This window comes from Pithys albifrons, chromosome 2 (assembly GCF_047495875.1).
Source record: "Pithys albifrons albifrons isolate INPA30051 chromosome 2, PitAlb_v1, whole genome shotgun sequence".
Taxonomy (NCBI): Eukaryota; Metazoa; Chordata; class Aves; order Passeriformes; family Thamnophilidae; genus Pithys; species Pithys albifrons.
The window spans coordinates 83573399-83597466 of record NC_092459.1 but is presented as its reverse complement, the minus strand read 5'-3'; the positions used below and the strand labels follow the sequence as shown (position 1 = coordinate 83597466).

The following is a 24068-nucleotide window of genomic DNA, read 5'->3' as shown; positions in this document are numbered from 1 at the left end:
TTCATTTACACTTGAATTGTCAGGCTTTTTTTGCACTGCAGCTGCAAAAGAAAAAAGTGGCAATTCAGTGACCTACTAACTTTTTCCACATGAGAAGCCAGCAGCAGAACTGGCATATTAACCTAGTTCCTCATGTTGCAGTAGGCTGGCATGGATGTAACACACAGATACAATAAGTACCCTGATCTTGCAATGTTTTACAAATGTCACCTAGCATTAATAGTCAATTTTTGCAGAACTGGTGTCAAAGTCAGGTCCAATAAAACTAAAGGTCTGCACAGAATAGAGAGGGTAAGTGGCCTTTGCTGTCTGTCCATGTGGAAGCACCTGCTTCATCTTGTTTGAGACAACTACTGAATACAACAATAATTCCAGTTTACTTGTCTCTATAGATTAAAGACATGTGATGAAGATTTCTATCTCCAACATTGTTGCTTCTGGCTCTTGCTGAGGCCGCCTGCAGGTTTATACAGCTGAACTTTTCTCATTTATTTTATACAGATTCTTTTGATTAATATAAACACAGACCAAGGCTAAAATATTTTAAAAATGAATCTAGAGACAAAAGAGGGCAGCTGGTCCCAAGAGGGAGGGTTTGAGCCTCCAGGTCAGAGAGACTGGAGAATTTCCTCCTTGTATTGCTGAGGAGACCACTTTTGCTTCAATGAGGCTGTGGGATGGACTAGTTGACATAGATGTGATATTTCTGCTACTAAGAAAAAGAAAGTGCAAGCTGCAGAGTCTTTGTCAGGATAAAGCACAGACACCCACTTATAAGACTTTTTAACTGCTGTGCTTGGTCCTACTGACAGAAGTTAGTAACTTGACTATTTTTCTGCTTTCTTTTGCAGTCAACTTCATTTCAGTTGAGAAGGAAAATGTTGCTGTGAATGTCCAGGAGATGATACTTTACTACCAGCAGAAATTCAAGGGGAACACGAGATTTCCCAGGGAATGGTTCTCCAGCTAGGCATAATCCTTCCTTTACAAATTCAGCAGGTAATCCTTCTAAGCTTGGTTCCATCTGCATATTCTCTATTAGTATGCTTGTACAATAACAGGAGGCAGAATAAATGCACATGAGCTTGTTTCACCCCTGTGTCCTGTGCTACTGAATAGTTTCAATGGTGCTTCTAAGCAGCACAAGTATTTAGGTTGCTTAGAGCTTAAAATGACTATTTTTACATTTAACCTTCCAGCATTCCCAGTTTTGATTTTATGGGGTTTTTCACATTGACGTTTGTATCAATGGATTTGACATTCACATCAAAGGTTGCAAGACCTCTATTGTCCAATCTATTGTTCCCCTGTGATGATCTTCCTACAAGATAAATTATGAACATTTCCTAAAAAGGAAGAGAGAGGAGTTTCCACTGCAGCACTATTGAGAATCAAAAGGTCATTCAAATCTGATATACTTTTAAAAGTTTTACTGTTATTACCACTTTGATTAGAAGTGTACTGTTTCACCAAAATAGTTATATGCAGGAAAGGCTGTTGGGTGGACACCTCTGTGTACATGCAATACACAGAAATAGCTACACAGCTTCTAGAATAAGTTCTGCTTGAAAAAGCATGTTCATCTGCACGAAAGAAATTCTGTAAAACCTTGTAACAGTAAAACTGGTGTAGATAAGGCTACCCTAGCAATCTGTGGCTCATCTAGGAATAATAAACAATAAACCCTTCCCCGTTCCCTGGACCTAACTTTACAAAATCATTGTACAATATGGAGAAAGGGTATGCAGGTTTTATTAAGGAGTTTATTCCCCTGCCATGTGAAGGGAGACTCCCTTATCCAGTACCAATGGCACATTACATTCTTCATTTGGCTTCAGCTCCTTTAAAATCAGACACAGTTTTTCATCTTTTACCTTCCAAATATTCTCTCCATCAGTGAGGTAAAGTAGCTTACAATGTATACTTAAATAGCACAGATGTTTCTCATTGAAGGAAAATATAAGCATGTGACGTAGACAAATGGTGAAAGAGCATTCAGAAGCCTTAAGAAGTTCTTTTCAGTTCATTTAGGGTCTTCTATTTCACTATAATAAACACATTGATTCTCAGTCTACAGGGAAGTAAGTATAAAAATGGAGTATGGCAAGACAATGAAGAGCTGATGTATTGCCTTTCAATTGTCTTTAAAGAGAGATTAAAATAACTTATCTAAATAACAAATTAATTCAATAATACAAATACATGTATTTATAATTAATTTTACATATATTCTTGTTTACATTTTACATGTATTTACATCTCTTTATTGATTTATTAGAGGAATATGAGCATGTGGAGTAAACAGGAGGCAAAAACTGATTCCTTGATGGTCTTTTGCTTTGTACTCTTATACTTTGAGCAAAGAAAACCAAAATATCAAAGGTGTACTAAGGAGGGTGCCAAACTCTGAAAAATGTGCCATTTAGTACCAGCTACTATTCGTACTGCTGAGAAGGAGCAGGTTCCAAAGCAGCAGATGCATGAGGGCTGGTGACAGCTGGAGAAAAGACTCATTTGGTGTGGGGGATGGCTGGTTTCCTAAGGCCCAAAGTTGCAGCAAGAACACCTGGAAAAACTCTTGAAATGACATAATGTGTCACAATTTGCATGTCTTTTGTAAACGAAAAGGTAATGTTGTTGTTGTTGTTGTTGTTGTTACTTTTTATTTGGGGGGGAGGTATCATAATGTTCTGCAATACATTGTATTTTATGGAGCATTGTTTCATAAAATCATCACCTCCTCAATGCTGAGCTAGTAGGAAAGAATGAAATGTCATTGTAATGTCACTTAGATCTATCACCAATCTACTCTGGTTTCTTCTCATTTAATTATTCATCTCATCCTAAACTATTTATATCTTAGAAATACTTAGTTTATTTTTTTCCGCTCAGAAGGAATGCAACTAGAACAAATTGAAAACAAAAGGAAAACCCCAAAGTTGCTTCAAAATGAGTGAGCATGGATTTATTCTTCTGAAAACACTTTTAGTTCTTAAATTAACACTTAAAAAGCCTAAGTCATCAGAAATTTAACTGCAGACTTTTTGTGCTGAACCTTTTTTTCTTTTTCAAATGTTTATACTAAAAACCTGTTTTGTTCACAATGCTTTAAGCCTCACAGCCTGTAGAAATTATTTTGGAAGGTATCATGTTTTAAATACGAGTTTCCAGTAATTTTTCCACGTTAACTTCTTTGCCTGTGGGACTGAGCTTGCAGGCAGTATTACACAATGGGGGCTTCACTTCTTTCAAAGTTGATACATTTTACACTGTATGTTCTTGTTTCTCTAACACAGTCTGGAGAACTTCTGCAATACACGAAGCTGAGGCTTCTCAACACCAAAACAAAGTGAATCACTAAGTTGCTTTGCATACGTTCCTAACACCTTCACTATTTATGGATTTTGAAATGTGTGTGGAAAATTCTTTGCTAACAAAATGTGATTTCAGCTAAGCTGTGACAATTTTCAGCAGCTGAGGAACTCTTGCTCAATTGTGACCTAGTGCTATAATTCACCTTCTCTGTGATAATATTTGCATTACACCTATTAAAATCCATTGAAAATAAGCCATGTGCAGAAGTTTTGCCGTTTCTACAGAGGATGACAGATAGAAGCTGTGCTCTTATACCTTATGATTAACATCCAGGCTATCTGGGCCCTAGGAAAGTGAAAAAGAGTTTTGCCACTACTTTAAATGCCACCAAGTTTTCATCAGATTTTGCAACTACATCTGCCTAGATACCCTGAAGACAGATTTCTTTCCCCCCTTCACAATGGCATGAGAAAATTTCTTATGGAAATGAGAATCTCCCATCATATCCACACAATAAATTCATAGTCACTGTTACTCGAAGGGTTGAGCTACCTCTGTGATAGGCTTCTATTTCCTCCATCCTGAGGAGGACCCTCAGCGGTGGCTCAGCTGTATCAGATTGGAGCCTGCACAGATCAGTGGGCCCTCACAACACATTTTCAATAAAGGAGAAGATGGAAACTGCATAAAAACTCTCTGAGATTTCTTGCCACCATAGATGTGCAGGAGGGAAGTAGCTCAGGTGCATCCTTTTACTTCATGAGGATTTACTGGAGGCAACTGCTCTGTGCTCCATACCAGACCTGCAGAGAACAGAGGGCTTTGGTGCTACAGTCTGGGTCATGCTGCAGGAGCATGTGCAGCAAGGCAGAATACTGCACTAAGAGCTGCTGGATAGTACGCAGCTCTATAGGGTCTTCCTTTCAAATGCACAAATGAACAACTCTCCAGTTTTGTATCAAAGCAAACTCAACCACTGCTTTGAGAAAAGTCAGCTGGAAATGAGGGGGACACAAACGGCCTCGTAGCAGCAAGAGGGAAGTACTGTAAAAACCATCTAATTCACACAAATGCTTGACAACTTTTAGGTTCTTTCAAGCATTTCAGTGCTATTAAATATCCAAGTAATGTCTGCTTATGCCTGAGGCCGCACTTCCCTTTCAGAAGTATGTCTGACCACAGAGATCTCTAAGGTCAGGAATTCAGGACTATGTTACTGTAATACTTAATAAGAATAAAAACACCTAAGTTAATGTAGCCTCTAACTGGTTCACCAATGACAGTTTCGACTTAGCAACAAAAGCCAGCACCAGCATCTCACTTCACTGCTTTGCAGTCCATAGTGGCTTCTTACTTCATGTAGTATATAGGAAATCACTGAAGCATTTCCAGTACAAATTGGGAAGTCCATACACTGATGAAATCACTTCTGGGAAACTGCGGTCATGTGTGTACAGGAAGGATGAACTTAAACTGGAATATTTGCAGAAAAGAGATGGAGGGATCATTAAGGAATGTTTTAAGAGATTTAAATAGCGCAGCTTGTTTAGTCTAGCAAAGTTAAGATCAAGGGAGAAAATGAAAGCTGACAACAAATACACTGGTGAAGAGAGGTAAACACCAGGAGAAAGAGCTCTGTTGGGTAAAAGACAGCACTAGCACAAGGGTACAAACTGACCTTTAATGATTTTAGAATAGAAAAACAAGAAGGTTGCTGAAAGAGTGAAATGCTGGATCTATCAGAGCAGCAGTGGAAACAAAGGGTTTAAGATGGAATTTGACCTTTCTACAAAAGGGTCTATAACATGGGACAAGCTATAATTGGTCTTGTTAATTGTGATTCTTTAATGTAGTTTTATCTTTTTAAGACCTAGTCTACAAACATGTACTGAAATAACTCCAGCCATTGCTCCTCCAGGACCTTTATATAGCAGTTGAATTCCACAAGAACAATGAAATGAATCCAGATTCCCTCATGAGCAAGAGAAAATGGGACTTTACTGCATTGGGGATTCGTTACTGTAGAACAAAGAACAATCTTCAAATCTCACTTCATTCAGAACTAAATGTAAAACTCATATTCTTGATTTCCGACAGTAAGCATTAAAGGCTCAAAGACTGGATCTAATTTTAATATTTTTGTTATTTCTACAACTGGGGAGAGAAAAAATGGAGAAAAAAGTGTGGTTGGGGTTTTCATACTTATAAAGTGGTGATTTTAAAAATTTTTTTGAGAAACATGAGCAGGTACCTACCTTTAATGAAGGATCATCATCATTTCTTCAGAGCAGTTTCTTCTAGGGTGTGTTGTTAGACATCTTAAGAACCTAGAAAAATAATTTCAGAGCTACTTTGTTTTGCAGTGCAATATTAATAAATAACTTGGCAAAAAGACTTTGCCTTTACATATGAGCAGGCTTATGGCTGTTCTTAGAATTCTCTTTCTGCTGTGCTATATCAAGAGACTACACCTCAGACTTCTGTCATGGCCTAGTATTCCCATGCTGATGAAATTCCTTCTAATTGTTTAATCAGAACAGATAAAAAGAGTCTTTAAAGATAGTGTCTTTGTTCTGTCCTACTGCTGATCCAGAGGTGTCTGCTTGGCTGCCATATTTGCATGCAACAGAATGAAGCCTTGCTTGTTGTGTGGCTTGTCTTAAAATTACTAACTCCTCTTCACAAGTCTTAAACTGAGAGAAGCAAAGTATTAGAGACACGTTTCTTTATTATGAGGTTGCTGGTTTTAAATTCCTTTTTATATTTTATCTGATCAGAAGAAATGGTTCATCCAGTACATTAAGGGCTTGCAGGCACACTAGAAAAGTATCAGTTATTCTCTTTTAGCATATTCAGCTAGTGAGTAATCTTACCCAAAGATCTAAACTATTTATTTATAAAACACAATTAAAAATGATCTCTGTTGTAAAACACTTACTGTAGGAAGGGTTTGGGCCAGTTGGATCTAGCAGTGCGTATAAACCAAGGGAAAAACAATCCTATAAATGGATAAGATTAGGAAGACTTATGAGATCATCTTGAAATTTCCCCAAGATAAACATCAGGAATAAGTTACCATAGAAAACAAGTGGTGATTATCTGTGAATTCAAAAGACACCTGATTCTTTCTGAGGTACACTAATGATGTTCTTTGAGAGCGGTATCCTCTCATGGTTGAATTTCAGATCCATGGTCTAAATGGGGCTGAGTGGGAAACTTCCAAGGCCACCTATGTATTCCTGTAAATAAAGCTGGGGATTCTGTGATGGATTTTCCAATTCAGTGTTAGTTTCTGCATAGATTTCTTGTGCTCTAGACTGCTCAAGGGGTGGTGGCCAGAAGAAAGATGCACTTAATTCTTTTCTGTGGCCTTGATCCAAGGAACTGGGGGAAGGAGGAAGGAGGCAAACCCAGAAGCACTGGAGCATTATAAACACATAGCTTCCCACAGACAGCTTTATTTCTGATTGCATTGTGACAGCCACTCAGATCTACAGATAATATGTTTTGAAATGATTATTCTTCCTTCACTCCACAGGAGCTAAACACAATTTCATTGCAAAAATTATTTGAAAGATAGCAACAGAAGATTCACAGAGCACCATGGACTCCACTTAGCCTCAGGTCAGGTCTATCACTTTCAGTTTGTCAGTTTTACTGTATAGAAATCCTAAATCCCTCAAACCTGATTGGTACTGTGAGAATCTCTCACAGATGCAAATAGTTTTGTATAGCTTTATGGATGGATTTGAGATATTTCATTGTTTCTTTTCTTTATTGGGTCCAGACATCAGTGAGCTTTATAAAATGTATGTGAAATGCTATTTAAAGCAACAGTTTACAATGCAGAGAGAAGGAAAACTGCCAAAATGGTGTCACAATTTGCTTTTCAAGGTGTTCTTTTGTAGCTTAAGTTATGAACTCTTGGTTTATTCAGTTAGAATGTCCAAGGATATTTCCTAGTATCACAGCTTTCTAAATGTGAGTAAAAGCCTCATACCTTTTTGAAGTCTCCTATACCACACACACATTTGAAACTAGAAAACAATTTAACCAGACAGGAAAACATGTTTAAAAGAAAAGTAGATTTAATCAGCTGTTTAGAGTTTTAGAAGGAAAATGTGGAAATTCAATATATCAGATTGTGTGTCCTCCCTACTTTGACTCACTCATGTGCAGACTTTCTGCATACAAAGAAAAGGCCTGGCTGACATGAAAACCTGGTATGTATCAACTAATAATCTTAATATAAATTTAATGCTGGTAGAAAGTATAATGAGTATGAACAAGCAGGTATAGAATGCAAATAAGAGTATATATTCACCTCCCTTGAATGAACACTAGTGGAAGTTTGCCCTGTCAATTGATTTTCCCCTAAAAGGAAACAGTTCACAGAATCCAAAAAATAGCCCTGCGCAAGCCCAGTTGTACATATCTCTGCCTGACAGTGATGAACTTTTTATGAGATAGTTTAAATTACCTCTTTAAGACATTTCCTAAAAAGGAAGAGACAGAACTGTCCACAGCAGATTAAAAGATGTGTTAAGAAACAATGAACAAACAGTCCAAAGTTGGACTCCATAGTATTTAAATTTATTTGCACTTAGCATACGCCTGAATATCAAAACAGGAAGCCAAATTCAGCATCGATTTATACTTTGCATGATTTCCTAGTCTTTGGTCTGGGATACAACACAGTACAATTAGCCTGGCTTTCTAAAGAAATGCAGTCTGGAAATCTTGGTGTGGGTTCGTATATGTGTGGGATCCTGAAGTACTTTTGGAAACCTTGGTTTGTTTCAGTCAGAGTGAAAATAAGCAGCTAGACAGCAGAGAGAGAACCCTCTAGTATGCCTATAATCTCCAGTGCAGAAAAGAGTGTATCATGAGAAGAGCCCTTATTAGACATGAGAGAATGCACACAATAGGATTTCCCTCTGCTCCCAAGGATGTGAAAGCTTTTGAAATCCTAATGCATTAGGAATATTGGTTTATTTGTATAATTGTGCATACTTACATCTTAATATGCATATAGTGTTATAGATTCAGTTTTATTCTGTATCAGAAAAAGCTTCATTATCCAGTGGGTCAGCCACTAACTTTTGTTCCTTTTTTCAGATTTACCTACTGGCAGGATGTATCTTCCAGTATGCCAAGGGCTAAATGGTTATGATTTAATGCAGCAAGCAAGCTTTCAGAGTGTAACTTGAAACTGGAAGTCAACAGTAGAGCAAGGAGGCAGTAGGACTGCACTGAAAATAGTTATTTCATTTCAAAACTGCAAGAGGAGCTCTACAAATGAAAATGTGCATAATTTATATTTTACTTGCTCTCATATGACGCACAGAAAGCAAAGCACAGTGGGCACACTTTAATCTGAGTGACACTTTGCAAGGGGTGTGGTGAAGTGGCAAAGCCCACAATTTCAGCAGGTGAAAGCTTCAGGACTGTGAAGCTCTTGGTCTTTTCGCTACAGAGTATGCCCTGATAACATCCTGTCTAACAGGGCACAAACCCAAGCAGACATTAATTTTCCATTCTTATGCTCATTTTTCAATCGAAGGAACTTAGTATATGGGGCAGAGGGAAGCTAGGCATCCTTTAGCTTTGTCTTGGTGCTGTTCCACTGAAGGCTTTTTGCTTCCACGTGCTGTGTCTTCACTGCTCGATGCAAACACAGTCTGAATGAATTAGTTTCTAAGTTAAGTGGTAAAGCCTAGAGGGTTTTTAAGTCGGTGTGAAGGCACTGAGACTTAGTGAGCAATGGCAAAGCCTCCTACAGGTTATGGGACATCAGAGCCAATGTTTTGTTCTATGGAGTGCAAAGTAATCCCCTTGCTATATGACTGCCTCTTACCCTGATAAAATGTGAAAGAATGGCACCCCGCATGCAGAACACTTACAGTCTCCCTCTTTTCATTCAATATCTATAGGAAAGGAAAATGCTCTTTGATTACTCCAACATTAGGGAGCAATCTGCAATATTAACAGGATAAATATTTTTCATTACACAGCAGTAATTAAGGATGTCTGTTTCTCTTGCTGGTTTGCAAGATACTCAGTGTCTACAGGATTGTTTAAGGTTACAGACATCATTAGGGTAGAGTGCCTCATGCTTCACTTAGAACTTATTCCATGGTGGTCTGACCACACCTGTTCACACTTAGATGATTCTGCACAAATTTGACCTTTGCCATCTCTGCTAAGGTGTCATGGTGTGGTGTATATCCCTCAGTTGTTAGGCATGTGTTGTATTATTTCTTGTACTGACAGCCATGTTATTCTAACTGCTCTCCAGACATGGGATGAGACAGGCTCTGTTCCCCAGCAGTTCCAAAAAGATAAACAATAATACTCAAGCAAATAAGTTAGATGCCTTGCTTGTAATCCTTGAATATTGGACGTACTGAAGCCATCATTATCCCATCTTGGCCTCTTTTCCAAGTCATGTAATCATATTGACTTTTAATTGATTTCAGTTCAAACTGAGAGAAAAATCTAGATTTTTTTTCCCCTTCAAATGATACCGTTTTTAATGGGAGTTTATAGAAAATATGATTTTAAGGCATCCATCATTGAAACATTACATACATATTTTTAATACCATGTTGTGTATTATCTAGCAAAGCACTGTAGATAACAGTACTCCTTACATACCCCAGCTAATGCCCTTAGGCTAAACATTGCCCTCCAACCATTTTACCTGTAAATGTTTTCACATAATTTGACAGAATTTCACCCAGCTAGAAGCACAGTGTTACCCCTCTTATTCTAGAGATGTCAGTCTCTGCTGTGGAGAGATTAAATGATTTGCCCAAGTTCATGGCACAGATCAAGTGTGTGCTATAGCCAAGAGAGCCTTAGAAGTTCAGTTTAATGCTGTAGTCAGAGGAGTCTTTCTCCTTCCCTTTGTTCTTCCCATTAGCTCGGTTGGCTGCTCTGGCAATGGCAGGGGAAACTCCCTTTGGTGTTCCAGGGCAAGCACAGTTATCAGTGTTGCAAAGCATGTTACTTCCAGTATGAGAAACGGTATTCCCCTCAGTGTGCACTTCCTTGGTGTGGTTAGGACCTCTGCAACAATGCCACAGGGTGTAAGGCTCACTATAGAACCCTAGGTAACATTTAGCATATTTGAGGCTTACATTCAAAAGTAATTTCATAAGCCAAATGCATTGAAAGTTCTTGCAACCCTGCAGATGCAGAAGGTCAACATCATTTGCAGCTGGATTGTTAAGTTGCTGTCTCCATCTGCATTTTTCTATTGAGAGCAGTTTGGATGAAATTACAAGTGACGTAAAGCTTCTCTGAATTGAAAAAATACTTGATGATTAAACATAAATGCATGAACCATGAACTGCAGATATGTGTTTCTGTCAGGAGAGGAAATAGAAATATTATGATTAAATATAAATTCATGAACCATGAACTGAAGATATGTGTTTCTGCCAGGAGAGGAAATAGAAATATTATGATTAAATATATTCTCATGATTTTTCTAACCCACCAGATAAAATTTACTAGAAAATAAGGAGGACGAAAAGTGAATACATCCCCAGACATTTTTTTGTGCTGCACCAACTGCTTTGTCAAAAAGGAATAGGTGGAAGCCCTCAGAGACAGGGCTAACATCCTACAGTATCATTCAGAAGTATAAAGTATTGGCTGCCACTCTTTTCCCCACAAAGAGAATAAATATTAGGAAAAAAAAAGCCATCCAGTTATCACATTATAAAAAAGGTGTCAGTGATCTGTTTGGGACTCCAAACATTTAAAATATTTTAATTCTGATACTGCCTTTAGACAGATGTCTAAGGAGACTGGTGTAAATGTTGTCAGCTAAGGTGTTTTTTTTCTCCAGTGTCCTGGAATAGCATTAGCACTTTGCTAAATTAGCAAAAGGGTTTGAATTTTCTTTGCCAGATGGTTCCATCCTACATATCAGTGAGTGGCCCAATACTCTTGCAGTTGTACTGAATCAGAATCTAATTGTGTGTTAAGATGGCTTTTGTGACTATTTGTGACTTGCCAGAGGTTGTCATGGTTCTTGAGTGGGACCCCACTCCTGTCCATGGGCTCAGGAGTTCCATTTCATCTCAGCCCAGGGCTTTCAGTCCCTGTCCTAGCAATGCCACACGAGTGCTGGTCTCCATCTCCAGTATGGCTTGGGTTTCACCCTCACAGGAGGTTCTAATAGAAGAAAGGTTCCTAATTATGTGATTATCTTAAGTAGGAAAGGAAACAGCACAAGCTAGAAGACACCCATGCTCAAACTCAAGGTCCTAGTTTCTCTGAGCACAAGCTAGAAATGTCTTAAGATGGTGAGGAAGACAAAAAGCTTGAAGAATGTGTAGGGTCATACTACAACATAGCCATGAAAAAGAACATTCTCTCTGCTGTAAATATTCTGGGAAATTTATTTCTGTCTGGGGTATAAATCCGAATCTGTAAATTTTATTGTAGAAATGTTAATTTACACCAGGAAAAAATCAGTCCTTTTATAACTGTTACAGGGTGACAGGAACTTACAATATTCAAAAGTAAACCGAAAGTATTAGGCACTTCCTTGATTTTCTAGCACTTCTAAAGCACTAATTAGAGAGAAGCAGTTAGTGATGGATCCAGCCCTAACATTTGGAGTCATGAAAACCCTTTATAAAACACATAAAAAGAAGTGTTTATAGGAAACAGATGTATTAATACATTTTGTGTTCACAGGAAAAAGCAAAGGGATGCAAGCAGACCAGTTAGGTCACTGCTAATTTAATTGATTTACAACAACCATTTACTTCTCTCCTTGGAATAAAGTCCAGTGTATCTCTCTCTCAACTTCCCAACTCTCTCAACATCATCCAGACTCTACTTGGTCTCTGTGTGCCAGGTCCAGCACCTTCTCTGTTAGTCTTGCATCTGGGTTATTTGGGAAGTGCTGCTTCCAATTCTCATCATGAATGACATTCTCAAATAGATAGACACTTAAATTGTCTTTTCTCTCACCAATTTTAGCAGGAATGAATAAAAAATGGACCTATCTCCCATGTTTTTCTGAAACTTAGCCTCAGCCAATTTCTGTTGCTTGTTGAGAACTCCTTATACAAATTAGATAATATCTTTCAGCTTTAACCCTGATAATTAGATTCGTTGTTATACACCCATAAATGCAAAAAGGAAAAGGGACAATAAAGTAAAAGCATCCTTAAATATGGTTTTGATTTGTTTATGTCTGTCTTTGGATTTGTTTGGTTTTTTACGTTTTCTGCCCTTTTCTGTCCTGTTTGCATATTGTACAGTTGTTTATACCCATTTGCCAGCAAATCAAGGTGGCACTGTCTTGTACATGTTTTGAAGCAGTACAGGTAAACAGGCAAAATGAACTAGATGTGCATGAAAGTCTTAAGAGTGAGAATTCAAGTTCAGGGTTTCTCCTAACCTTGCTTGTCAAGCTGCCTTCCATCCTTCTGCCAAGATCAAGCTTGGGGGCTTGTTTTGCTTCTCTGTGTCTGTATTTAGTCCTTGTTAGGAACTGACCTGTACTTTATCTCCCACTGACATCCTCGTGCACACTCCTGATCACCTCAGCAAGGCTGGCAGGGATGCTGGGACAGTTCAAGGGTTCTTGAACTGGATGATTATTGGGACTTTGTGGGATGTTTTTCTATCGTATTGTGTAGATCCCAGCTTCTAGGATTGCACAGATGTGAAACTTAGCAAATACTCATCCAAGAACTAGGCATGTGCTTTATGGTACTGCTTTCTTCCCCTGGCACATTTAGATTACATCTTTAGGCCTCCACTGTAGTTCTTCAGTGAGTGAAAGAGATAGAGAAGTGCTTTCTGGAATATCAGAAGACTTGTGAAGCAGCTGTGGAACTTTCTATGCATTTGTGCAGTTAAGCATATTTTCCCACGGCCACAGAAAATCCATGCAATAGCCAAGGCAACTTCTTCCAGTCCTCAGTTCCAGCCAGAAGGCCAGCTTGCAGCAGGATCTTGGTTTTCAGGAAATAGCTGTGTAACTCCCCTTTGGAAAGTCTAGCTTCAGTTAAGTACTTTATCAAGACTTCAGGAGGCAGAACTTCTCACAAACCAGAAATTTAGATTTTGATCTGACAAGCTGTATTTTGACAGCTGAGATGGTAGATCAGATTACACAAAACAGTATTTTACAGAAGACCATATCAGAACAGAAGCTGAGCACATTTCAACTTGGCACCTTCTAGGTCTTTACATGTAAGACTGAGCAGATCTGAAATATTCAGGGATCCAGCTGCTGAGGGAAGTAACAAGAAGGCTTTAAAGAAATATGAAATCTGCTTTGCCAGTGTCAAAGTCCTGTTCTTGACTTGAGGAAAGGTTCTCCTCTGAAACACAGCAGTTCATTTTGCCTGGAGCGTTGGTTATTATTTTAGTTCAGACAACCCACCCTCATCACAAGACTTAAGAATTTACAAATTTAGAAGAACAATCACAAAGAAAGGATAACACAGACCAAAAGATCCTGCAATAGTGGGACATTTTTCAGCAGCCAAAGCCAGGAAATCAAGTATAAAACAGGACAAAGCAAAAATTACATGACTGCAACAGCTGTTATTAGAATCTGGTTTTGCTTTCGAGACAATACTTTCTTGGAAAGTCCTGCAAGATAATGACTTTCTATTCAGCAAATACTTTTAGTGTTCTGATCATGGTATTTGAAGCTGGTCTACACAGAAAATGTCTAATTCCCCACTTCACCCAAACTTCCCCTATGCTAATGAGTGACAGATATTTCCAGTGCAAGCTTTGCCCAAATTCTCTTTAAGTTCTAAATCCCCAGCTCCCATAAGAAACATGTGGCCAAGCAGAGCCTTGAATCTGCTTTCTAATATATAAAAAGCGCTATATTCATAGAACCACCATTCTTCTTGGATCATGAATGCACTGGAAATTTGATCCAGGCTTACAGATGGAGAATAGGAAATTGAAGGCAACTAAACATTATCTTCACACAGTTCTTGGGTGTTCTACATCTCACTTCCTCATTTACAGGAATAATATTGGAGACTGTGCATCAGTGAGAAATGCAGCTACAGTAACAGATGTGTTTACCAGGACACAGGGGTAATGACTGTGTTCCTAAAACACACTGAAGGAATGCTTCTAGTTTGCATTCACTCTCTAGAAATTTTAAGGATAAATATATATTAAGTTATCCATGAATTACTAGTTCTGATAGGAAGATACAAATAAATACAGTTATCTAACAAAGAATAGCCTCCAAACTGTGGTGGGATTTTACCTAAAGACTTCAGTGAAAGCTGCTGGAAGTCTGCCATTAATTTCACTGGGACCAAAGTATTACTCTCCTATCTCCAACTAAAATCAGTGTAAATCCCAGAGGGTCCTATCTGCCTGGAGTTTGCCCTTGAAACCACAGGAAGGAAACTGAATTGGAGAAGTCAATAGAATTAAGACAGCAGAACTGACTTGCCCCTGGGTCTCATAATTCTGCAACTAGTCTTGTTTGAATATTGCAGAAAACAACACTGTGTTTTAGCAAGGCTATGGAGTGAAACACAAAGACACAGCTATTTAAAGGGTTTTTTTATTGCATTGCACAAGGTATTTATGCAATTCATGTAGGTACTGTATTAAAGGATCCACATTTCCCAAAACATTGGCTGTTGCAGCACACATCACAAGCATTGTGAATAACCAGTGCCTTCTTCAAAAATTAAAACAATCAACTGCAAGTTTAAGCATGTTGTGGAAATAAATGAAGAAAAAAGCGAGAAGTATCAATACATACTTCTTTTCAAACACACAAATATACACTTTTCAGAAGAGCACCAATAATGCCAAGCAACTATTTCAATGAGATACTGGATGTGCAGGCCCTGCAGTAAAAAGCCAATATGCACACAGAAAATATATTTCAACTTTTAAAATAATTTAACCATAATATCTTGCATGTGTCACTGTTTACAACATATCATTTCATATACAATGTTAGGCCCAAGCCTCAACTTGTGTAAATTTGTGCATACTCATTTAAAGCAGCTGAGACTCTGGACCAGGTGTCCAAGCTGAAAAAGCCTTCAATCTGTTCATATCTGAATACAGAACGGTAATATAAGACCAAGAAAGTAGTATCAGTGAATTTATAACAGAAATGGTACTATGGAAAACAAAGAAAAACACTATCAAATCCTCAAACACAAGGTTCTAGAAAGAGGCCTACATGTAAAGTGATGTTGTAATAATTTATAAAAGTGAATAATTAATATCAGTCTCCTTTCTGACACTTAGGAAATTCTCACATATTCAGAAGCCCATAGAAGTGAACTAACCAAACGCCACCATCAGTATCATCCTCAAACTCTATTTCTTAAGTTTCTGATCATTAATACTGGTACTTAAAAACATTTCATATTTGCTGAAAATTTTTATTAAAATTTACCTTCCTGATATTAGAATTTTGTGTAATAAAAATCATGAAAAACAATAGGTAAAAAAATAGTATTTTAAGAATATTTTTAGAAAACCCGTCAAACAACTGCAAATACAGCTGACTTTTAAGTGTCTACTTTTGAACTGTGGTCTTTTGTTTGATTTTGTTTAAGTGAATCACTTCTAAAGAAGCAAGGGAGTACCAGTTCTAAGATTTATTCTTGTCCATTACATTGAGGACCTCATCCAAAAGTGAAGGCCCCAAGTCAAGTTGTAACGAGAGCAGAGAGCCTGCAAGATCTGAAAGGGATTCTTCTGACTTAGTCTTTGTCTTGGTTAGTTCACATGAAAGCCGACTGTCATCAAATAAATCAACTGTTTGCCAATCAGTGCATCGTTCAGAAAAACTGGAGGAGTGACTGTCGCTACCGTTAGTAAAATGCGACGAAGAACCATTTTGCTCCCATATGTCATCCTTGTATGTTTCTCCATCCTCCACCTGTTTATTTTTCTCTTGTAAATTTTCTTCTATTACTGGCTCACAGCTAAGCCTAGGATTTCTTGATGACCTGATGGATTCTTGCTTTGAATTAAATGTCACTGGTGACAATAAGGGCAAAGTAAGGGCTTGAGAACCACCGATGGCAGGAAGGGAAATAGCATTTTTGAGCACTGGTGATGGAGTTTCTGTAAACATCGATTCAGAAGTGCTGTTTGCCCTCAAGAATTCATTGTGGACACCAGACTGGCTAACTATGGTTTCACCTTCATTTCCAGGCAAAAGCTCATAGTTGCCCTGTAGAAAGGAAATGTCTCCAAAAACATCATGTTGTCCCTCTTTTCCAATGTGTATGGTGTGACGAAAATCTCCAAGTGGTGGACTGATCATATCAGGAGATAAGATATCCCTTAGTTTGAATTTCTTCCCTTTCTTATTGTTAGCAGCTTTCAAGTAGATGGGTGTCTTGGCTGGCATCTTGCTTGTAGATTCTGAGAGAAGTAGTTATTTTAAAAAAACAGAAGAAGGGAAGGCAAAGCCTCTTACAAAGTCAGTTATTCTCAAAAGACTTTCAGCGTTATCAAGGTTACATCATCATCATCCTGAACCACTCTTGCACACTTTTCCTCTAATGCAGAACACTGTGGAGTATGTGAAGGTGAATATCTTCCACTTCAGCTCTTTGCAAGGCAGAGCACAAATTTTGTGGTCAGTAAGCAATGAAGTGCCCTGCAGCTTCCAGAACTTGCAGAAACCTGCATGGGATAAAAAAAAAATCAGGTTATCATTAATTTATTTTTTCATGGTTCATTCAGTCATGTTTTCACCAAAAAACCAAAATTAGTAATGGTACTGACACTTCCAGCCTACAGATTAGCTTTATGATGTTGCTTTCCTTCATTAGGCAGGATAAAAGAGTTCAGATTAACAAGGGCTAGCTAACCTTTCTCTGGCTTCATAGCTTTTTTTGAAGTCAGAGTTTCTTAGACACAGTTGCTGAGCATAATTCATTTGATAAATTTAACGATCTCAATCTTTCTTCTCCTTATTCTGGTATTCAAAATGCTGGGGCCTTTGACAGTACATGCAGAAACACACTTGCAACATTCATCAACACAGCTTTTGGTAGATCTAAGAAGACTGACAGTCATTTCGGAAATATTTTGGGAAATGGAGTAGCCCCCCTTGAATTAGATAACTTCAGATACCCCCATTTAGTGCTGGAACTCTCACAAACTGTCAACAATAGTATTTCTGATAACTGTGCCCATTTAATCAGGTAGTTTTAGGTACTTGTAAAAAGAGCTAGTCCAGATCTCTACAATTAATTTCAAACATCCAGATGCAGGTGTCTTAAAGGAGACTGATTCTTGTGACTACTTTAAAGTACATAAATTCTTCATAGCAATTAGTTATAGACAAGTCAATGAATTATGCAGGCCATGAGGCCACAGTGAGTCAGAGTTGCTCAGTGCAACCAAACGAAACAGTGTTTGCAAACCATGTTTTCCTATTAGAATGTGGTCTTTGAGAAGCCTGATAGAGCTAACAAAGGCTAACAGGCTATTGGGTCAACAAATTATGGAAAAACGCTCTTCATAAAATACTGTAATGGTATACTTCTTGCTTACAGTGCCAGTTGTGACCCTTGAGCTATCTCAAAATAAATACTTTTTTTCTCCTGGACATTTTTTATACTTTCTTTTATTAAGTTCACGCACCACAGATCACTCCTCCTCATCAGAACACTCAGCTACAAATCCCTCACTCTTTGTCCTTCACCACCCTCACTCTGTAAAGGAGCTTGCAGCTTTTACATAGAAAGACTGCTGTGTACAATAAGTGAAGGGAAGTTCTCTGTAACAAGGATTACTTTTGATGCCTTTTATCCATGCCCTGGCAGGTATTTTCCCTCATCAAATTAAGCCCAGTAAGAATCACTAGCTTTAAAACTTAGTACTATATGGCTATACACCCAGATTGTCAAGAAGTATTTAAGCATTTTCAGAAATCCTTTGACTCAAGTAATTAGTTCCTACAGTGGGGTACTTGACTGTGCATCACAGGGCAGCTGGGAATCTAGTTAGTTCCTGTTTTGGTGTTTTGATTCCCACCAGATATCTACTGCACTTCAGATAACACTGAAAACACCTCCCTCCCAAATTATAGCAGATGTAAACAGATGAAAGTTGAAATACAAAATAAGCTCCATGTTGTATAATTTATGAGGGCATTTTATACTTTTAAGATCAATTTTGAAGATACAATTGATTGCACCAATCAGTTCAAAGCACTTCAAAGCTTCCTTCTACACAACAAAATGGTATTTTATTAGGAACTATAGAATAACTAGGAGATTCACATTACATTCCAAAACACCACCAACTTAACTCCATGTCAGCACTGTAAGATACAAAACCTAAAAAGATCCCTACTCGTGCAACACGCAAAGGGAACACAACTGACCAGTCAATCAGTTACCTTGCAGTTTTAAACTGTAACATTCACTGTGTTGTTTCTTGCTCTTACTCTTCTGCCCAAGCAACCCACTCAGCTGAACAAAATATTCTCAACTCTACAGAGAAGACTGCTATCAAACAAAGGTGAATGGTGAGGTTGTTTTATGTGCACTCAGCTCTATCTCACTTTGCAGAAATAACAGGCCAAATTCTCTTTCATTCTAATTCCTCGTTGTTTCAGATGTTTTAATCTGGAATGAATGGCAATAGACCATCAATGGTTCAAAGTCATGCCTGTTGGTCACTAGTTTAAACATGAAAAACAAATACCAGCTCATTCAAAGCTTCCATGGCTTCCACCAGTTTGGAACTGTAACAAATATCATTATCACTGAACTCCACAGGAGATTAAAAAAACCCTGAAGGACACAAAGAAATATCTGAACATCATATTAAAGTCTAAAGTAACTTTTAGTATAAGTAGACTGTTTTGACACACAAGCAAAGCACTCTAATTTATTAAGCTTGTACCTCAAGAGATAAAGAATGCAAAAACTCTCTAAGTAGAGCAAACTTTTGGGCATCCTGATGTCCTTTAGATCTTGCACTACAAAGGACCCCCAGTAAGGGGCAGTGTAAAACCACACTCCCTCAGAGGAGGATTCAAGAAACTCCCCTATCAAGAATTAGAATCCCTCTCTATACACCAATCCCTTGAATGGTGAAGGGCTTGCCTTCCATTTGACCAGTGCAAGAGGCTTTACATTTGAAAACAGGAACTTTCACAATTGTATGCTTAGTGCAAGCATCATTTTTATTCTGCTGAAAACAAAGGCTACTTTGTTACAGTTTCCCCTAGAATCTATTGGAAATCTGCAAATTACACTTTGTAAAGAAAAGGGTTCCCTCCTCAATGGACAGGTTTTCCATATACAACATAACATAGACTTCAGAGCAACTGTACTTTGTTTCTGCATACCTCTCTTCTTTGTTACCTACTGCCTAAAGGAGTACAGAATTAAAGCTACTTTGAACAATAAATACATCATAAATCTGGAAATATTCACTTACCTGAAAATACTATTTTTACTCATACTTCATCCACAACTAAGTAAGAAAGAATCTATATCAGCATATATATGTGTGTTACATATATAAAAAAGTAGTTGTATAAGAAAAAAGTATAAATCGAACTTTGGCAAATTAAGAAAAGCTCAAAGAGACTAAGTCTCCAGCTCAAATCCTGCAAAACTAAAAAATTAGTCCACAAAATTTTCACAAGGATCTTAACACACTCCCTGCATTCTACAAGATTTAATGGAATCACAAGTAGGCATGGGCTAAGAGAAGGCACAGATCACACTGCAATCTCTATACCAGGCCACACAGTAAAGTTGGTCTTGTCTTAAATGAGACCTTTTTCTGATCTTACTACTACGAGAGTCTCTGTTTTAATTAATTTCAGCTCAGTAGCTAAGTGATTATATAGCTAAACTGGAAAGCTGAATAAGAGATTACCAGAAAACCAAAAGTCTGCAATCCCGGACTGCCAGCCTATGGTGGAAGACCTTAATTTAAGAGAAAAACAACATGAAAGGATTTTATTTCTGGTTGAAAAGATATTCCTCTACTAACAAGATCCAAGCATGAGCCAAACCAGAGAAATTTCAGCCCAGTGAAAATTAAACGTTTAGTTTAAAACATTTGCTCATTTTCATTCCTCTCACTTCACACTCTCATGTAAGTGTTTTGCTTGCTAACAAAGACTAATATTTTGAGAGGTACTTCTCAATCCTCCTTCCACTCAGCAACCATCACCTTCCACAAAGCTCAATGTTTTCCACGGATGCCTTCGTTTATTCCATCATCCATTTTAAAAGGACAGACCATCAGCAAATACCTCAACAGCTAAGCTTGCAAAGCCAGAGACAAATAAGGGTCAGGGTGCAAACTTTTATTTATGCACAAATACCAAGAGCCCCAGATGCTTAATCAGTGTTCTAAGCAAAGAATGATAGAAAGAAATCCACATTTCCACAGAGCAGAGCCAGAAGCAAATGTGTACAGTGGGAAGACTATGGGCTTTCTACAGGGCAATCCCTTGCAAGGGCTCTGCCTTCCACATTGACTAAGAGCATGTGAACTTTAGATAAACCCATTTCCAAAGCACAATTTAAAATAACATTGAATTATCTTGTGAAGCAACTCCGTAAGAGAAAACAGAGTCGGTACATTATTTAAATGTCAAAATGAAAACACAGTAACATAGCAAGGGACAGACATAAACTACACAATAAGCTGCTGTGATTTTTCTACACAATGAAGTTATCTGCAAGCATAGAAGAACTAGGCTTTAGGGCTTCATTTTGGGTTTCAGCCACCAGTAGCTTTCAGCACGTGAACTGTTGAGAGCATCCTTGCCAATGCTGTTACTTTCACATGCTTGAAACAACAGTGTAAAACACGTTTTTATGGGTTTTATAACAGAGACCTGAAGTCACAACTCCTGAATGCAGGCAAAACAAACTCCCAGTAACCAAGTCCTGAGGGACAAGAAAAGCAGCAGGTAATGTGCTACAGAGCTTGCCTCTCATGTTCCTGTGGACTTGGGTATCAACCATCAGTCTGAGGATGAGGGGCCACAAGTCTGTCCACTTCTAGACCAGCCCATCAGCTCTCTGTTTGTAGAGCCACCACATTCTGAGTAACTTTAATCAAAGCAGGTGGTGACACTTCTCCCTCCAGATTGTTTATCTAAATTTACCTTGTTTATAAGAGGCCCAGCATTTCTATATTAAAGTCAACTTCCCTGATCAAATTAGAAGTCCTTGCCCCTTTGCTTCTCCTTTCATCAAAGAAATTGCAGTTTTCTGATTAAAGCTACAGACTTAATTGCTTTATAAAAAAACTAGATTTAATTACTTTATAAAAACAATCAGGCTAATCGTGCTTCAACTGATTTTCTCAAACTGCATTCACCCAACTTTCCTAGATCCAATCTGACCTATTTTATCCTGTTGTCGCATACATTTTTTTAGAAAATGAAGGGGAAAACAAAATGCCAGATCTTTCCCACAGCTACAGAAGCACAGGTCAAGAGGATGGAGTTCATTCATTTCTCCATTGTCCTGAAAAGACACAGATACCTTGTGCTACTTGTGGAAGATGTCTGTCCCCCGTTTTCTTAACATTCGCTGTACGTGCAGACTGCATACATTCATTTACTCACAGAGGTTAGTCATCAAAGAAGATGCACCTAAAGTCTACCCTGCTCCAATCTGGGTCCTGATTAACACAATTAATTATCTTATGCCTTCCACGTCTCCTTTCAGCCTTTTCTTCTTCAGATTGAACAACACGAGTATTTTAATCTTTCAACACAGGCCATGTTTTTTGGAACCCAAAGAGCTTCCCCCCAACCTCCCTTTCTGGTCTTCCTCCCCTCAGCTCAAATCCTTCTTTAAATATGCTCAAAAGCAAACACAATATTCAATCGGAGATCTAAATTTCTCTCTTAAGAGGGCATTTTTCTTTGAGGATCCCAATATTGATGGGTTCTGTATGGTTTATGGTACACTAAAAACCTGGCTCCTTTAGTGAGTAACTGTTGTCTAGCTACTTATTCTGTATCTTTGATTATGCCCTTGCAGAAAAGTCTTAGGACTCACTGCATGGCATTCTACTGACTTCAACCACTTCAAATGGTCAGGATCACTTGGAAATTCAATCTTGACCTCTGCAGAGTACAAGTTTAGCATCATCTGTGGATGGAACAAGCATACATTCAATTCACTCAGGAAAATATTGCATAGTAACAGAGACGAAGATAGCTCTGCAGAGTTCCACAAGGTGTATCTTTCCAGACTGTTACTGCCTAAATACTCCTAGGTACTGCTACCTGAAGCTGCTTAAATTTGTGAAAAATTCACCTGCTCAGGGATAAGAAAATGTGAATATGGTCCATATTACAGATATATTAAAGAATGACAAGGAAGGTTTGGATAACCTCAACTGTACACTATCTGCGGAGAAATAATTTAAAAAAAACCCAACACAACAACAAAATTGCACAAAGTAATTAATTCATTATCTGTTTGCTTTGAAAGGGAAAGCAAAGTGTAAGAAAAATCATGAAAGGATACATTTTCATATCCCTTGCTATAAACACTTTTTTCCACGTAAATCAAAGACAAATAGTACCCTACCTGTGGGCAGCCCGCCCCCCCCCCCCCCCCCGAAGAAGTGCTAATTGCCATTGACTGTAAGCACAGACAGGGACAGGCTGCATACAGTGTCTTTCTCTCCAGGTATTCTTCATTTCTCCAGTATCCTCCTCTTTTTCCCACCCCAAACACCTACATTTGCAAAGAGAAAACAATTCTGGAATTTATTTTTAATTGTTGACTCCTTTAAATCTTGCCACTTTTCCCTGTCTACTACCCTTTCACACAGACTGAGCTGGAGTAAATCATAATCATCAGCCAACATCAGTAACTTTAAATCATTAAAATACTTGTGCATTATATTGAAATGAATAAACTAATTAATCTCTTTAAGAATTTTCATTTTAGCTTGTAAGTAAGAGAAACAAAGAAAAGCCAACTTGGTTTGGAAAATAGGAAAAATTTAAAAAAAGTCTAATTTGATCAACTGGCCCCAGTCTCCAGTTATTAATTTCTCCTTTATCAGTCTGTGAGATTACAAAGGTCCTTTATCAGCCAGAAACCTTCATCCTTGTTAAGATACTTGAACACTAAACAAGTTGTTTCTCAGTCATCCTTTTTGATCGAAGTGAACAGGGGGAATTCCTCTTGTGGTTATAGTGGGGGAGTAATTTTAAACCTTCAGATATCTCTCTCTCTCTCTTTTGAACCACCTCCAATTTTCCAACATCCTTTTCTGAGCAGATCAGAATTAGTAACAAGATTTCAAACCCATTCTCCCTAAAAACATATTCAAAGATAAAAATCTCTTCTTTATTCCCATCATCATGGCTTTGTTTATAAACAAGATCCTATTTCTGCTTTTATACCCACCATCTTACAACAGGAATTTTCCTGTATTTACAGGGTAGCATTATATAACAAACTATTTAAGAATTCTTGTGCTGGTGTAACAAGTTTTCCAAGCAGAATAAAGTACATTGGCCAAAGCAGAATTTGTTATCACTGCCATTTCTTGATTCAGACTGAGCATCCCCATTCTATTTTTTAGGAGTCATATGCACATATATGCATTTAATCGACAAATTTTGCCAGCACAGCCAATGGTGGTGCTCATATTACACTGTCCAGTAAGACTGTGTTCCTTAGGAACAAACCAAAAACCAGAAAGGCTTTCCAAACTATCCTTCTCCAGCAAATAAACTG

General features: G+C 38.0%; 1 protein-coding gene across 4 annotated transcripts in view; it reads right to left on the bottom strand.

The window, feature by feature from the left end:
- Nucleotides 1-14880: 14880 nt before the first annotated feature.
- Nucleotides 14881-24068, bottom strand: part of CDC42EP3 (CDC42 effector protein 3) — a 28887-nt gene continuing 19699 nt past the window's right edge. For all 4 annotated transcript variants that reach the window (XM_071575705.1, XM_071575695.1, XM_071575713.1 and 1 more), the window contains exon 2: nt 14881-16995. In XM_071575705.1, the coding sequence (XP_071431806.1) occupies nt 15950-16717 (768 nt within the window). In that variant the 5' untranslated portion in view covers nt 16718-16995 and the 3' untranslated portion in view covers nt 14881-15949. The remainder of the gene's footprint in view (nt 16996-24068) is intronic.